The sequence below is a fragment of the Heptranchias perlo genome, chromosome 4 (assembly GCF_035084215.1).
Source record: "Heptranchias perlo isolate sHepPer1 chromosome 4, sHepPer1.hap1, whole genome shotgun sequence".
Taxonomy (NCBI): domain Eukaryota; kingdom Metazoa; phylum Chordata; class Chondrichthyes; order Hexanchiformes; family Hexanchidae; genus Heptranchias; species Heptranchias perlo.
The window spans coordinates 59023965-59040366 of NC_090328.1; the positions used below are offsets into that span (position 1 = coordinate 59023965).

General features: G+C 40.6%; 1 protein-coding gene across 1 annotated transcript in view; it reads left to right on the forward strand.

Annotated features, from left to right (window-relative positions):
* Positions 1-16402, forward strand: part of LOC137320959 (aminopeptidase Q-like) — a 160567-nt gene that overhangs the window by 107637 nt on the left and 36528 nt on the right. Inside the window, exon 12 of the mRNA XM_067982989.1 lies at positions 4754-4890. Within this exon, the coding sequence (XP_067839090.1) occupies positions 4754-4890 (137 nt within the window). The remainder of the gene's footprint in view (positions 1-4753; positions 4891-16402) is intronic.

Below are 16402 nucleotides of genomic sequence, written 5' to 3' on the forward strand. Positions count from 1 at the left end.
GCCCTCTCCGGCATATGCCACTTAAGTGGGTTTTAGATCCGCCGCTAGGGCCTCCATGGTACAGTTAATATCCGGATTGGTACCGGTATTATTAAACCCACACTGTGCTTCTAGGCTGTGTCCAACACTATGTGGACACACAGTGACAGCATGTCTAGTAACACATCCCTTTAATTTTGTTCCAGCCAATCAGCTTAAATCTACGTCCTCTAGTTCTTGAACCCTCTGCTAGGGGAAACAGGTACTTCCTGTCTTACTTTATCTGGGCCCCTCATAATCTTGTAATTTTGTATCCATCGTGCGGATATCTTCTAAATATTGTTTCTCCCAATTTTATTGTTAACTGATGGGAACCTAACCCTGAATTTTGGAAATCCAAATTACTGTGTCCCTCTTTACTTTAATTTCAGTCCTTTTGATTGATACCAGTGTTTCCTGACTGTTTCATTAATTAGTTGGTTTCTCTATGGACCATGTGTCAGTGCCTTGTTTAAAAGGATTTCTCACTCGCCTGGACCACATTAACCATTTTCCTGTTGTGCTGTTGTCAAGTAACTGAGCCTGTCTGAGACTCATTCTTCAATGTATCTTCTTCATGTATCTCCGCATACTAGCAGCATCTCATAGGAATGAGCTTAGTGTTCTTGGATATTAACTTTCTGCTGGCCAGTCTCTTCTTCCTCATGGTATTTCCGAACATTTCCCATGGCACACATCATATGACCTGTAGCATTCAGTCCTGTAAAAGCAACTGGTTTGTTTAAAGAGTGGTTGCAATAGCTCACCAGGCCATAGGCCTTTGTAATCATGTTCTTCATCCTGATCTCCGTTTCAGATGATGGCAACATACATTTGTATCTTTTATGTCCACTGTAGCCATTCTTAGGTTTTCAGGTTATCTTATCAAAAAGATCAGGGGTGTCTAGAGTGCTTATCTCCCCCTGCATGGTCCCGATGTCCGATGTCAGGGTAGTGGCCAGGCTATTGAGTGTAGTTTTCTCATTATTCATTATAGGCAAGGACACAAATATCTCCACGAGAAAGCTATCAATTTACTATTCTCAACTACACTTTCCTGACTTCCACTAGATTGTATATTTATGCCAGATTGATTTTTTTATCATGCCCAATTCAATGACTTTAGAGAAATTCCCATATCTCCCCACCTCGAGCATTCTGTCTCGGAAGACAACAAATAGGTTAAAACAAAACAAATCAAAATGTTTTCAAAAGAAGAGAATCAGGTTGATATCACCACGCTGTGACATTTGGTATCCGCTGATGTCTGCAGCTAAAGTCTTAAATCTTTAACACCACTGGATCGTTTCCTGCACCAAATTTCTCCAGCAAAGGTTGCACCGTAACTTTGTGACTACTCTTGGTAATCCTGCACCATCAACATTCACGTGGTCCCCAAAAAAACCAGGGTCACCTGTTTTAAAAGAAACACAGAAAATCCATTGCGGCTCTTCTTGAGAGCCCAAGTGATTAATTTGTCAAATCTTCATTTATTATTTATTTATCCAAAGGAATAATCCCTTTACCCGAAACAAATTCAGAAAACAAAACAGGAGAGAGAAATTGCCTAGTTCCACTCTTGCTCTCTCTCTGAAGCACACAGCCTGTCTGAAATAAACACTGTCTCTCCCACATACAGATGTACGCAGGGCTGCAGACTGGAATTTCTAACTCCAAGTCCTAATCTCTGTGTTTTCAAGATGTAACCACATTAAGCAGATATCATTAGCAGCCGCCTGCTAAGATACGTTATATTCCTCTTTTATTAATTTATTAATGGTTTTGGCATGTGTTTCTAGCACTGTAGCTATCCTTTGCAAATGTATGGTCAGCATTTGATCCTCAGACAATTCCTTATCTGTATTTTCATTTATCTTTTAATATATCTTTAATGAGAGACCCTAAATCTCTGACCTTTTGATCTAATGTTGCCAAATCAATGGTGTTAACAACTGAGGCAAAGGCAGTTGCTATATCACTTATCACAGATCTTTACGTCTCCATATTTGCCTATCTCTTTTTACGATGTCCACCTCCATTCCATGTCGCTCTTTGTTTTAACACTTGAGTTAGGAGGTGTTGATCTAATTGTTGAGTTTTCTTAGCAGTCTCAATGCGAGTTATATAATTTGTCAGGGAAGGTCTCCCCTCTTTGGTCAGATCTTGTATTCTACTATTAATTTCAAATAAAATTGAATAGCCCCAGAACTTGTCAAATCTTCCTTATCATACTGTGGCAGGGTAAAACTGATAGGCGTTTAGTACCCTGTGTCAGTACATAGCTCAAGTAATGGACTTCCAATTGTCTAACCTATGCTTCCTTTTCATATGATTTGTTTTACATTCCTTTCTTATCAATTTTTCACTGTAGCGTGAAAACTTATATCTCAGTCAATTGTAGCCTTTGGCATTTCCGAGTGATTGGGACAATTTTACTAATATAACCTATACCAATTGTTACCTCATGTTCACCTGTGTTCTGGGCAAGCCTCAGACAGTTCTCAACGGGTCATTTCTATCTGTTTGAACTGCTCTTGGCATGACAGTCTGGCTTCTTGGGATGGAAGGGGTTAATATTAACTTGCTCTTGTGGTAGGAGTAACTTGATCCTTCTCCCTTTTGAGATTAAGTTCCCACCTTCAAAATTTCACTTCACACAGGTTTGACTGATTTTTTTACTTCTCACATTTGTGGATTGCTTTATACTATATTTTTGCACACTATTTTTTCACATACTTTTAGTGGATGTGATTATAATCAACGCTCCGAGCTGTTCCAGCTTTCCGACTTTTCCTATCACAGTGATCCTGATAGTTTTTTTAATCGATCCTGTTAATTTTTAACCTCTTTTTAAACCACAGCCAATCACAAAATAAACATTCAAAATGCCAATTTTTTGAAGATCCCATGTCTGGAATTTAACATGCCCACACTTTATAAGAACCAGAATTTAATAGGTCACTTAACCTCAATAACTCCAATTTTAATTCGGCAGTATCAGAATTAAACACACGACAAGACAGATACATTACACAAAGGAAGAAAACACGTAAGACACAGTAAGAAGGGGGCGTGGCCCACAACACCGACAAAAAAAACACTGATCAAGACAGGCTTTTTAAAGGGACAGTACACTTAAACAACAGAACCTTTCTTTTTCGGGTCTCTGTCTTTTAAACGTTTGTCGAGTCACTTAATTCTATCCATATTTTTTTTACAGTACTGTCTCCATAAAGCAATTAGTTCTTTGGCTGTGGTACCTCTGTTATTTTTCCAAATTAATTCCTGAGCCTTTTTTGGCGGCATCTAAGTTTTATGAATAGTTCCTGTTTATATCCAATCATCAGGAACTTAAACCCTGACTACCCTCAGTGATATTAACCACTGACCTACCGCTTACAAGTTATTCCCTCAGTACGTACGCTGACCCTCAGCCGGAGCTGACCCCCAGTGATATTCGACCACTGACCTCTTCCTGCTATTTCTGTGTATTCGCCAGACTGACCTGAATCTTGTAAGGACGCCACACGAGTGTTAGCGATTGGACGATTCGTCGTCAGACTGACGGATTGGAGGAAAACCGACGTAGTAAATGAAGACTACTTACATCGGGGCGCCATTTCCTTCCTCCGTGTCTGAGACAATCCGCCTCTTACTCCGCGAACTCTCGGTGAACGACCGTTAAGATCCCACTTCTGACACCAAATGACGATCCGGATTCTTTCCCCTCAGCCTGGTTCATTAAAAACTGAAGTCGAATACGTTTTAAAGTTCAGCACAACTTTAATAGCAGGGTTCTTAGTCTGCAGCATGGATTTGGACTCCTGATAGAGTCCCTCTATGCTGGCAGAGCAAGAACAAGAAACATACAGAAATCCACACGTTTTTATACAAATCAATAGGGTTGGAACATACTTAACGAGGGTCAACACCAATCATAAGCCGGGCATAGGTTGCCATGCGAGGTTACATTATTTCCGGCCAATCATAAATCGTCCATGTGCTGATCATGCTGCTGTTAGACATCAAAGGGGATACTTCCTCACCTTCCAACTTGGAATGTTCTTCCCTGTTCCTTCTGTTCCTTATCTCCCAACCTGGAATGTCTTTCAACTTTGGCTAAGCTCGTTACCTATATTGATCTGCCATAAACATGGAGACATTCAGACCAGTCCTTGAATCACATCAAAGACTCTACATTGCTAAGACCATGCAAACCTGCTGACTACGCAAACATATGGCCCAGCAGGAGGCCAGGCCACCTGTACCAATCTCAGTTACTAACTAATTAACCCTTTCTAACCATTTTGCATTCTGCTTCTTTGCCACATAGACATTTTAATATTTTACTGAAAACTGACCACGTAGGGATTCTCACATACAGAGGCCGATATTGCAGTCTGGGTACGGTATCGATGGGATTGCTGCTATTCGGGCGTTGCATAATATGAACACTGCTGCACATTGTGAATGGAATTTTTTGATGTTGCGAAACTGTCAAATGACATTCATCCCCTACAGCTACAGCAGGAAGTGGGAGCTGGAGGTGATGCTAAAGGAGGAGTCAGATTGGGAATGATTTTCACAAACACTGACTCCAAAATGCTGACTGTCCTGAAATGGTGGGCAGTTGATATACATTACTAGTGGTACACACTATTAAATGTTCTCAAATACTTTGTAGTAAGCAGAAACTATTGTACTGTTGATTTTTTTTCTTGGTGCTTGTACATAGTGACATATCCTGAGGTAAAACTTACTGCAGATGAAGAATGGATCCTGGTAAATATCAATATATCCGGCTTCTATAGAGTTAACTACGATGATTCAAATTGGCACCAACTAAGTCTACAACTAAACAAAGACCCATCTGTAAGTTATACTCTTCTTACCCTTCTTAAAAACTTAAGGAAGGAATGCCAGTCAGTTTATATTGTCTTATAATGGAATGTCCAGTTAGCAATCACTGAACACATAACAACAATGTGCATTTCTGAACCACTTCTCACGTGCAGAAAGATGACTCAGTGCTTTACAGGACTGTGGTTAAAGAGCAGATACCGAGCAGGAGTGTGAAAGTGAAAAAGAGGGATGGAAAGGTGAAAGCACAATTCAAAAGAAGGATCTTAAGGAGACTTTTGAAGATAGGGGCGGAAGTGACAAAATGGAGGTGCTGTGGAGACAGTTATGGGAGAACATAGTGGGCTGCACTAATAGTGGAGTGGCGGGAGGGGACAATAATCCAGGCTGCTGCTGGAGGAGCAGTGAGTGCATAGAGTGATGAACGGTTAGAGGAGATCACTGAGGTCAGGTCAGGTGAACCCACAGTAGGATTTGAAGATGAGAACCAAGATCTTTAAATCAATACAGTACTGCACAGGGAACCAGTGGAGCCTGGAAAACTCAGGGATGATGGGGGCACTGACCTTGTTACAGATGACAATGAAAATTGTGGTATTTTGGATGAGTTGTAGTTTGTGGGAACCAGGAAGTCAACAAGCAGAGTCAGCAAATTTGAGCCTTGAGGTAATAAAATCATTGGTAAGCAACAGAGGAGAGAAGGGAGAGGCTGGTGCAGTTTCATAGATGAAAGAAAGTGGTCTTGATGATGAATTTGATGTGGAGAAATCCCAACAGTGACCACATTGCTTTCATTTTGTGACAATCCATGGTGCTACAAATATTTGAAGGAGTAGGTCGAATGGACAGATGGCTGCTGGGCACCAGGGCTTTCCCGTGCTGTCCTGGATATTAACACCAGTCAGGAACCTCCACACCAAGATAGAGCAAGAATACAATGAGGTTCATGTGACCGCTCAAATTATGGTGGAGCACACAATCAGGATGTTAAAACAACACTTCTGATGCCTGAACAGATCAGGTCGGGTCCTATTCTACAGCCTCAAGAAAGTATTGAAGATCATTTGCGTCTGCACAACTTCACCATTAATAGAGTGGAACCCATGTGACTAGAATGGCTATGAACAGAACTGCAATTGCTGGGGATTCCACTGATTTGTGTCTGACAGGAGCTGCCTACCAAGCCAAACTGGTTAATCAGCAGAAACTCTCAATGCAGCCCTCTGAGAATCTTCACAGTTCCCCGCATGGAATGGCATAGAATATAAAGCTGTGCTGCTCCAACCTGGTGGAGACCAGGCGAGGGCAGTTAAAACGAGGGGATTGAATTACCCCCTCCGATCCCGCTGCCTCCCTGATGGGTCCAAATATTAACCTTCTGTTTTGAGCAGGACACCAGACCATGCTGACAGGGTCCTGTTAAATAAGCAGATCGGGGCTGGGTGCCCTCGCCTGGTCTCCACCAGGTTGGAGCAGCACAGCTTTATATTCTATGCCATTCCATGCGGGGAACTGTGAAGATTCTCAGAGGGCTGCATTGAGACTTTCTGCTGATTAACCAGTTTGGCTTGGTAGGCAGCTCCTGTCGGACACAAATCAGTGGAATCCCCATCATCGGGACACGATCTGCTATTTTAGTCCGAGGCCTGAACGGGGCAACAGTGACAGCTCCCCCATCAAGCCAGACCTTTCAGGAGCTGGATAGTGGGTCAGGAGAGAGCCAGGCAGATAAGATTTATTTATTAGGTTTCTTTGTGCGTCAGGAGTGCTCCTCTGGGCCTCACAAGGAAACTTTGGGCCTCCCTTACCCTGGACACCCACCTCCCCGATCACCTTTGCCCTTCGAACCCCCCTTCCCTCTCCCCCCTCCCCCCTTACCACTTACCTGACTGCCAGGGACAGTTCCCTTGGGTCCCTGGCTGTGGCCTCCTGCCTGCAATCTCCTGCTCCCGCCTGCCGGCCAGGTAGTGCTTCTGACCAGGTTCAGGTGGGACTCCAATGAAAGTTATGGTAATGAGGCCCGGCCATTAAGATGAGTCGGGCCTCCACATCCCCAGACTCTCTGGGTGCACCGCCCACTTCGGGGCTCACGTGCATCGTTACCTCCCTCCCCCGCTTTTAAAATCTGAGCACTAAGACACGTATCAGTTGATCAAAGAGAGTCAGCATGGATTTGTGAAGGGTAGGTCATGTCTGACTAATCTAGTTGAATTTTTTGAGGAGGTCACTAACACGGTGGATAGGGGAATGTCTCAGGTTGCTGTCAATATGGACTTTCAGAAGGCATTTGATAAGGTTCCACAAAAGAGATTATTAGCAAAAATGACAGCATATGGACTTCGGCGTAACTTTGTGATATGATTTGGTAATTGGCTGGAAGTTAGGAGACAGAAAGTAGGAATGAAGGATTCATTCTCTGATTGGCAGGTGACACATGGCATTCCTGGGGGATCTGTACCCGGGCCTTTGCTTTTCACAATATATATTAATGACTTGGAAGAAGGAATAGAAAGTTGTACTCCCACGTTTGCAGATGACACTAAGTTAGGAGGCGCAGTAAGTTGTTTAGATGGAAGCAGGAAGTTAGAAAAGAGACATAGACAGACTAAGTGAGTGGGCAAAACTATGGCAGATGGAATTCAACATGGGAAAGTGTGAGGTCATCCACGTTGGATCTGAGAAAGACAAATCAGAATATTTTCTTAATGATGGAAGACTAGGAGCTGTGGAGGGATTTAGATGACCAGGTATACAAATCACTAAAAGCTAGTGAACCGGTACAAAAGGTAATCAAAAAGGCTAATGGAATGTTGGCCTTTATTGCAAGGGGGCTGGAATACAAAGGGGAGGAAGTGATGCTTCAGTTGTACAGAACGTTGGTCAGACCCCACCTGGAGTACTGTGTTCAGTTTTGGGCACCGAACATCAGGAACAATATTTTGGCCTTGGAAGTGGCACAGCGCAGATTCACCTGAATGCTACCAGGGCTTAAAGGGTTACATTATGAGGACAGGCTGCATAAACTTGGCTTGTGTTCCCTTCAGTTTAGAAGGCTAAGAGGTCATCTAACCAAGACATTTAAAATGTTTAAGGAATTTGATAGGGTAGATATGGAGAAACCATGTCCTCTGGTGGGGGAATCCAAAACAAGGGGACATATTCTGAAAAATAGAGCTAGGGCATTTAGGAGTGAAATCAAGAGGCACTTTCTCACACAAAGGATAGTGGAAATCTGGAACTCGCTCTCCTAAAAGGCTATGGATACTCGGTCAATTGAAGCTTTCAATACTGAGATTGATAGATTTGTGTTAGGTAAGGTATCAAGGGATATGGAATAAAGGTTGGTAAATGGAGTTGAGGTACAGATCAGCCAAGAGCTAACTGAAAGGTGGAACAGGTTTGAGGGGCTGAAGGGCCTACTCCTGTTCCTATGTTTCTATGCTCATTCATCCTAAGCTCCAAATATGATCTCCGACACACTCTGGGACTGAAATTCTATGGCGATTCCACCGTCTTCTGCCTGAGTTACAGTGGGAGACCCATTGATCCCCCATAGAATTTCAGCCCTTCTTTTTCCTTCCTGAATCCTCATTGTGTTGAATTAAGATTCATCACACTACTTCCTAGTCTAACTCATTCTTTCCCAGAACCTCAATAATGTGGAATTCTTTAACCACAGTTATAATTCTTACAATATACTTGTTTTCAAAACTGGGGATAAAGCAGCAGACAAGCCAAATCAACCTTTAGTTTTCTGAATTTCAGTTTTCAAATCTGAACTGGAGTGACTTCACTTTTAGTATTTAAATTGAAGTTCATTTTTCTTTGTCCAAAACAATTTTAACAGAACTTGGGTAATGGTTGAAGACCAAGAAGATATGGGGTGCCAGACAACATTGGGATCATGAAAAAACATTAATACATTTTCCTTTAGCCATCAAATATAATTCATATCTTAACAGAACACAGCCTAGGAGAAATGTATTTTACTTTTTGTTAAAGATAAAATAAAACTAATTCATTGAATTTATATGAATATTTCTTCTTAATTGTTTGTCTATAATAGAAAGCTGGAAGGTAGTGCAGTAGATGTTTAATATATGGACTTTCAAAAGGCATTTGATGAAGCACCACATAACAGACTTAGAAGCACATGGGATTAAAGGGATAGTGGTAACTTGGATATGTAATTGGCTAAGGGATAGTAGTGGTGAATGGATGTTTTTCTGACTGGAGAGAAGTATGCACTGAGGTTCCCCAGGGATCGGTATTAGGATCATTGCTTTTCTTATATATAAATGACCTGGTCGTGGGTAGGATATAGTGAGTAAATTTCAAAGTTTGCGGATGATATAAAACTTGGCAGCATAGTAAATAGTGAGGTGGACAGTAACAGACTTCAGGAGGACATAGACAGACTGGTGAAATGGCAGATGCAATTTAATGTGGATAACTGTGAAGTGATGCTCTTTGAGAGGAACAACATGGAGAGGCAGTATAATTTAAATGGTACAATTTTGAGGGGGGATGCAAGCGCCGAGGGACCTGGGGGTGCATATTCACAAATTTTTGAAGGTGGCAGGGCAAGTTGATAAACCGGTTAAGAAAGTGTATGGAATACTTGGCTTTATAAATAGGGACATTGAATACAAAAACAAAGAAGTCATGCAAACCTTTACAAATCACTGGTTAGGCCTCAGCTGGAGTATTGTGTACAATTCTGGGCACCACACTTTTGGAAGGATGTCAAGGCCTTGGAGAGGGTACACAGGAGGTTTACCAGGATGATACCAGAGATGAGGGACTTCAGTTATGTGGAGATATTGGAGAAGCTGGGATTGTTCTCCTTAGAGCAGAGAAGGTTAAGTGGAGATCTAATAGTGGCATTCAAAATAATTAGGGGTTTTGATAGAGCAAATAGGGTGAAACTGTTTCCTCTGGCAAATAGGTCAGTAACCAAAGGCCATAGATTTAAAATAAATTGGCTAAAAAACTGGAGGGGAAATGAGGTGAAATTTTTCAACACAGTGGGTTGTTAAGATCTGGAACACACTACCTGACAGGGTGGTGGATGCAGATTCCATAGGAACTTTCAAAAGGCAATTGGACATGTACTTGAAGAGGACTAATTTGCATGGTTATAGGGAAAAAGCTGGGGTGAGGGACTAAATTGGACATCTCTTTTAAAGAGCCAGCACAGGAACGATGGGCCAAATGGCCTGCTTCTCTTTTGTAAGATTCTATGATTCTAGCAGAAGCTTTCAAATTGAATATCAGCTAAATTAGTAAAACTAGAAATACACATTTATTAGAAAGAATATTTACCTCATTAGTAAGTGATGATTAGAGACCAATTGTATTTTACACCAGTGATAATGAGCAAGTTATCAATCTAGCAGTGACTACAATTGAAATATTTTTAGTTATCTCCAAATTGTATCCAATCAAACTACACTGAAATATCAACAGTGTTTTTAATGCTCACAAACAATTATATAGAGGTATTTTATGGATGGCAGTGAATTGCAGGAAGATATCCAGTCTTGGATGAGCCATAATTTCCTCCAGTTAAACATTGGGAAGACTGACACTAACATCTTTGGCCCTCTCCACAAACTGTGTGCCCTAGTCATCAATTCCATCCCCCTCCCCAGCCACTGTCTCAGGCTCAACCAGACTGTTTGCAACTTCAGAATCGCATTCGACCCTGAGCTGAGCTTCTAACCCCATACCCTTTCCATCCCAAATGTGTTAAACAATAGTGCACAAAGCAATTACAAACTCCTATTGTTTTGTTTTCTCTTCACAGTATGAAACATTTTGAGGAGACCCATATGCAATGTATTCAACTGAATAAAAAAATGAAGGTGGTCAATTGTACGTGTTTTTTCTTAAAACATGTTTATATTAAAGGACGGTATTTTGTTTTGTGGGGTGGTTAAGAGTTAATTAAAGTGAGAATGACACTGTAATTTAATGTGAGATTTTTCCCATTGTGTCTCCTGACACTTCATGATCATATACTCCATTGGCAAATGGTGAAATTCAATGCCAAATTCCTCCAATATTAGAAAAGTGTTCCCTAAGCACAACTTTGTCCAATGTTCCAATGTGCGCTCATGTTCATCGAAGAAGAGTAAATGACAAGTGAATTGTTTCTTTAACAGTAGTAAGCACAGAGAACTCCATCCACTTTGACTGGCCTTGATTTAAACATGGTTCTAGCTGTAAAGAGTGATAATAGACTCAACATATCTCTTAATGGGACAAACCCTTTAAGATTTTTTTTTCTTGCAATGCATTTTTTCAACCTGGAACTTTATTTGAAGAAAATACTAATGCCCCAATCTACTTCACCCTAGTGATGCAGGTCCCTAACTGAGCAATTTACCAAACATTAGGTCAGTGGTGAGGTGCTTTTCCAGAGGAAGAAAGGATATTTACAGGCCTTCTAGTGGCATCAGGAGAGGTAGAGGAGCAAGTTGCCTATCCATTCACTCTCTCAGCTCCACAATGTAATGTGACACAAGGCTTCAAAAGGGAAATAAAATGGGGGCAAAATATATATATAAAATAGTAAACTGGAGTGCATTTATGCCAACCTTTTTACAACTGTAATACAGGCTCTGTTCCACATCCTATCATAAAATATTTCTGTGTTATTTCCTGCTCGTTTGAAATTGAAGCCAGGTCTATGTATTGGAACTTTAAAATGGAGGTCAGCCAGCTACTTCTGAAAGGATTTTCTTTGTCTTTGCCTAGAGGCCTGGGTTTAAGCAAATACGCAAATACTGCATAGAAACATCCACATTTTCACCCAACCTCCCAGAGGAGAGTCATTAAATATTAATTACATTGAGCATGAATACAGGGTTGGAAGAAAGCCTAAATTGTAACAATTCATTGTCTCGACACTTTTCACATTGTTTTGATTTTATTCATTGAATTACATTGAGCCTACAGCACAAAAACAGGCCATTCGGCCCAACTGGTGTATGTCGGCTTTTATGCTTCACATGAGCACCCTCTCTCCCTACTTCATCTACCGCTATCAGTATACCCTTCTATTCCTTTCTCCTTCTTGTGCTTATCTAGCTTCTCTTTAAATGCATCTATGCTATTTTCCTCAACTACTCCTTGTGGTAGCATAAGAACGTAAGAAATAGGAGCAGGTGTAGGCCCCTCGACCCTGCTCCGCCATTCAATAAGATCATGGCTGATCTTCAACCTCAACTCCACTTTCCTGCCCAATCCCCATATCCCTTGATTCCCTTAGAGACCTATCTATTTTAGTCTTGAATATACTCAACAACGGAGCATCCACAGCCCTCTGGGGTAGAGAATTCCAAATATTCCCCCTGAGTGAAGAAATTCCTCCTCATCTCAGTCCTCAATGTCCACCCTCTTATCCTGAAATTATGTCTCCTAGTTCTAGATTCTCCAGCCAGGGGAAACATCCTCTCAGCATCAACCCTGTCAAGCCCTCTAAGAATCTGATATGTTTCAATCATATCACCTCTCATTCTTCTACACTCCAGAGAATGTAGGCCTATTCTACTCAATCTCTCCTCATAGGACAACCCTCTCATCCCAGGAATCAATCTAGTGAACCTTCATTGCACCACCTCTAAGGCGAGTATATCCTTCCTTAAGTAGGGAGGCCAAAACTGTTCATAGTACTTCAGGTGTGGTCTCACCAAAGCCCTGTCCAATTGTAGCAGGACTTCCTTACTCTTGTACTCCAACCCCCCTTGCAATAAAGGCTGCTATGCCATTTGCCTTCTTAATTGTTTGCTGTACATGCATGCTAACTTTCTGTGTTTCATATACGAGGACACCAAATCCCTCTAAACACCAATATTTAATAGTTTCTCACCATTTAAAAAATATTCCATTTTTCTATTCTTCCTACCAAAGTGAATAACCTCACATTTCCCCACATTATACTCCATCTGCCACCTTCTTGCATATTCACTTAACCTGTCTATATCTGATTGCAGACTTTTTGCATCCTCCTCTTAGCTTACTTTCCCACCTAGCTTTGCATCGTCAGCAAACTTGGATACATTACACTCGGTGCCCTCATTTAAGTCATTAATATAGATTGTAAATAGCTGAGGCATAAGCACCGATCCCTGCGGTACCCAACTGGTTACAATCGGCCAACACAAAAATGATCCTTTTATTCCTACTCTGTGTTTTCTATCCGTTAACCAATCCTCAATCCATGCTAATATATTACCCCCAATTCCATGAGCCCTAATCTTTTGTAACAGTCTCTCGTGAGGCACCTTATCAAATGAAAATCAAAATTTACTACATCCACTGGTTCCCCCTTATCTACCCTGCAAGTCACACCCTCAAAAAACTCTGATAGATTTGTCAAATACAATTTCCCTTTCATAAAAACGTGTTGACTCTGCCTAATCATATTATGATTTCCTAAGTGCCCTGTTACTATGCCCTTAATTTTGGATTCCAGCATTTTCCCTACTATTGATATCAGGCTAACAGGCCTATAGTTCCCTGTTTTCTCTCTTCCCTCCTTTCTTGAATAGTGGGGTTACATTTGCTAACTTCCAATCCACAGGGACCATTCTAGAATCTAGGGAATTCTGGAAGATCAAAACCAATGCATCCACAATCTCTGCAGCCACCTCTTTTAAAACCCTAGGATGTAGGCCATCAGGTCCAGGGGAATTGTTGGCTTTTAGTCCCATTAATTTCTCCAGTACTTTTTCTTTACTAATCTTAATTACTTTAAGTTCCTCTCTCTCATTAGACCCTTGGTTCCCCATTATTTCCAATATGTTTTTTGTTTCTTCTACTGTGAAGACAGATATAAAATATTTGTTTAACATGTCTGCCATATCCTCATTCCCCATTATAATTTATCCTGTCTTTGCCTCTAAGGGACCCACGTTTACCTTTGCTAATCTCATCCTTTTTATATACTTGTAGAAGCTCTTACAAATGGTTTTTACATTTCTTGCTAGTTTACTTTCCTATTCAATTTTCTCCCTCTTTATCAATTTCTTGGTTATCCTTTGCTGATTTCTAAAACCCTCCCAATCCTCAGGTTTATTACTCTTTTTGGCAACATTGTAAGCCTCTTCTTTTAACTTAATACTATCCTTAACTTCTCTAGTTAGCCACGGTTGGATCATTTTTGCTGTGGAATTTTTATTCCTCAAGGATATGTATATTCATTGGGAATTATGAATTATTTCTTTAAATGCTCGCCATTGCTTTATCTACCATCATATCTTTTAATCTAATTTCTCAATCTACCTTAGCCAACTTGCCTCTCATGCCTACATAATTGGCCTTGTTTAAATTTAGGACCATAGTTTCAGACTTAACTACATCACTCTCAAGCTCAATATGAAATTCTATCATATTATGATCACACTTCCCCAGAGGATCCTTTATTATAAGATTACTAATTAATCCTGCCTTATTACACAATATTAGATCTAAACTAGCCTGTTCCCTAGTTGGTTCCTTGACATGTTGTTCTAGAAAACTGTCTCGGATGCATTCTATGAACTTGTCCTCCAAACTACTTTGGCCAATTTGGTTTGTCCAGTCTGTATGAAGATTAAAGTCCCCCATGATTATTGCAGTACCTTTGTTACATTCTCCTCTAATTTCCTGATTTATACTCTGTCCAACACTATAACTACTTTTAGGGAGCCTGTAAACTACTCCCACCAGTGTTTTCTGCCCCTTTTTATTTCTTAGCTTCACCCATACTGATTCTACATCCTGATTTTCTGAGCTAAGATCCTTTCTCACTATTGTCTTTATCTCTTCCTTTATAATCAGCCCCCCCGCCCCCCCCCCCCACACACACACACTTTTCCATTCAACTATCTTTTCGAAAAGTCAAGTACCCTGGAATATTTTGTTCCCAATTTTGATCACCCTGCAACCACGTCTCAGTAATGGCTACTAGATCAAACCCATTTATCTCTATTTGTGCCATTAATTCATCTATCTTATTACAAATGCTTGGTGCATTCAGATACAGCGCCTTTAATTTTAACTTTTAACTTTTTTCCCCTGATATGACTGTTGTCAACAAATGCCCTATTACCATTGTTAAACTCTCTGTCCCTTCCTGACCCACTCTGCTTGTTTTTACCAAAATCGCTACTCTGCTCTACAGCCTTGACTTTTCTTTTTCGATGAATAAAATTACCCTTACCTGAACCCTCCCTTCCTCTTATTAGTTTAAAGCCCCATCTACCGCCCTAGTTACCACCGTAGCACGTTCCATATTTTTACCACTCTCTGGGTAAAGAAGTTTCTCCTGGATTCCCTATTGGATTTATTAGTGACTATCTTATATTGATGACCTCTAGTTTTGGACCCCCCACCCCCCACCCCCCACAACGTGGCAACATTTTCTCTACATTTACCCTATCAAACCCTTTCATTATCTTAAATACCTTTATCAGGTCACCCCTCAGCGTTAACTTTTCCAAAGAAAAGAGCCCTAGCCTTTTTAATCTTTCCTGATAAGTATATCCTCTCAGTTGTGGTATCATCCTTGTGAATCTTTTTTTCATCTTCTCCAATGCCTCTATACCCCTTTTATAATATGGAGATCAGAACTGTGCACAGTACTCCAAGGTTCTCTACAAGTTTAACATAACTTATCTGCTTTTCAATTCTATCCCATTAGAAATGAACCCCAATGCTTGGTTTGCCTTTTTTATGGCCCTTATTAACCTGCGTCACTACTTTTAGTGATTTGTCTGTCTGTACCCCGAGATCCCTTTGCTCCTCTTTAGACTCTTGTTATCCAAGCAGTATATGGTCTTCATTTTCTGCCTACCACATTACACCACCTCACACTTATCTATATTTAAATTAATTTGCCAATTACATGCCCATTCTGCAAGTTTATTAATGTCCTCTTGCATTTTAACACATTCTTCTTTTGCATTAACTATACCCCCCAATTTTGTGTCGTCGGTAAATTTTGAAATTGTATTTCTGATTCTCGAGTCCAAATCGTTGATGTAAATTGTGAACAACAGTGTTCCAAGCACCAATCCCTGTGGAACACTACTTTCCACCTTTTGCCAGTCTGAGTTGTTACCCTTAACCCCTATTTTCGGTTTTCTGTTTTGTAGTCAGCTTGCTATCCATTGGGCTATCTGTCCCCTGACACCACATGCTCTGACCTTAGTCATGAGTCTACTATGCGATACCTCATCAAAGGCGTTTTGAAAATCCAAATTATAGTACATCTACTGCATTACCTGTACTACTCTTTCTGTTACTTCTTCAAAGAATTCAATAAAGTTAGTCAAACATGACCTTCCCTTTTGAAATCCATGCTCAATACTCTGTATTATATTTTTGTTTTCTAGTTGTTTTCTATTACATCTTTGAGAAAAGATTCCATTATCTTTCCTACCACCAATGTTAAGCTAACTGGTCTATAGTTCTATCTCCCTTTTTAAATATAGCAATAACATTAGCTGTCTGCCAGTCCTATCTCCCTTTTTAA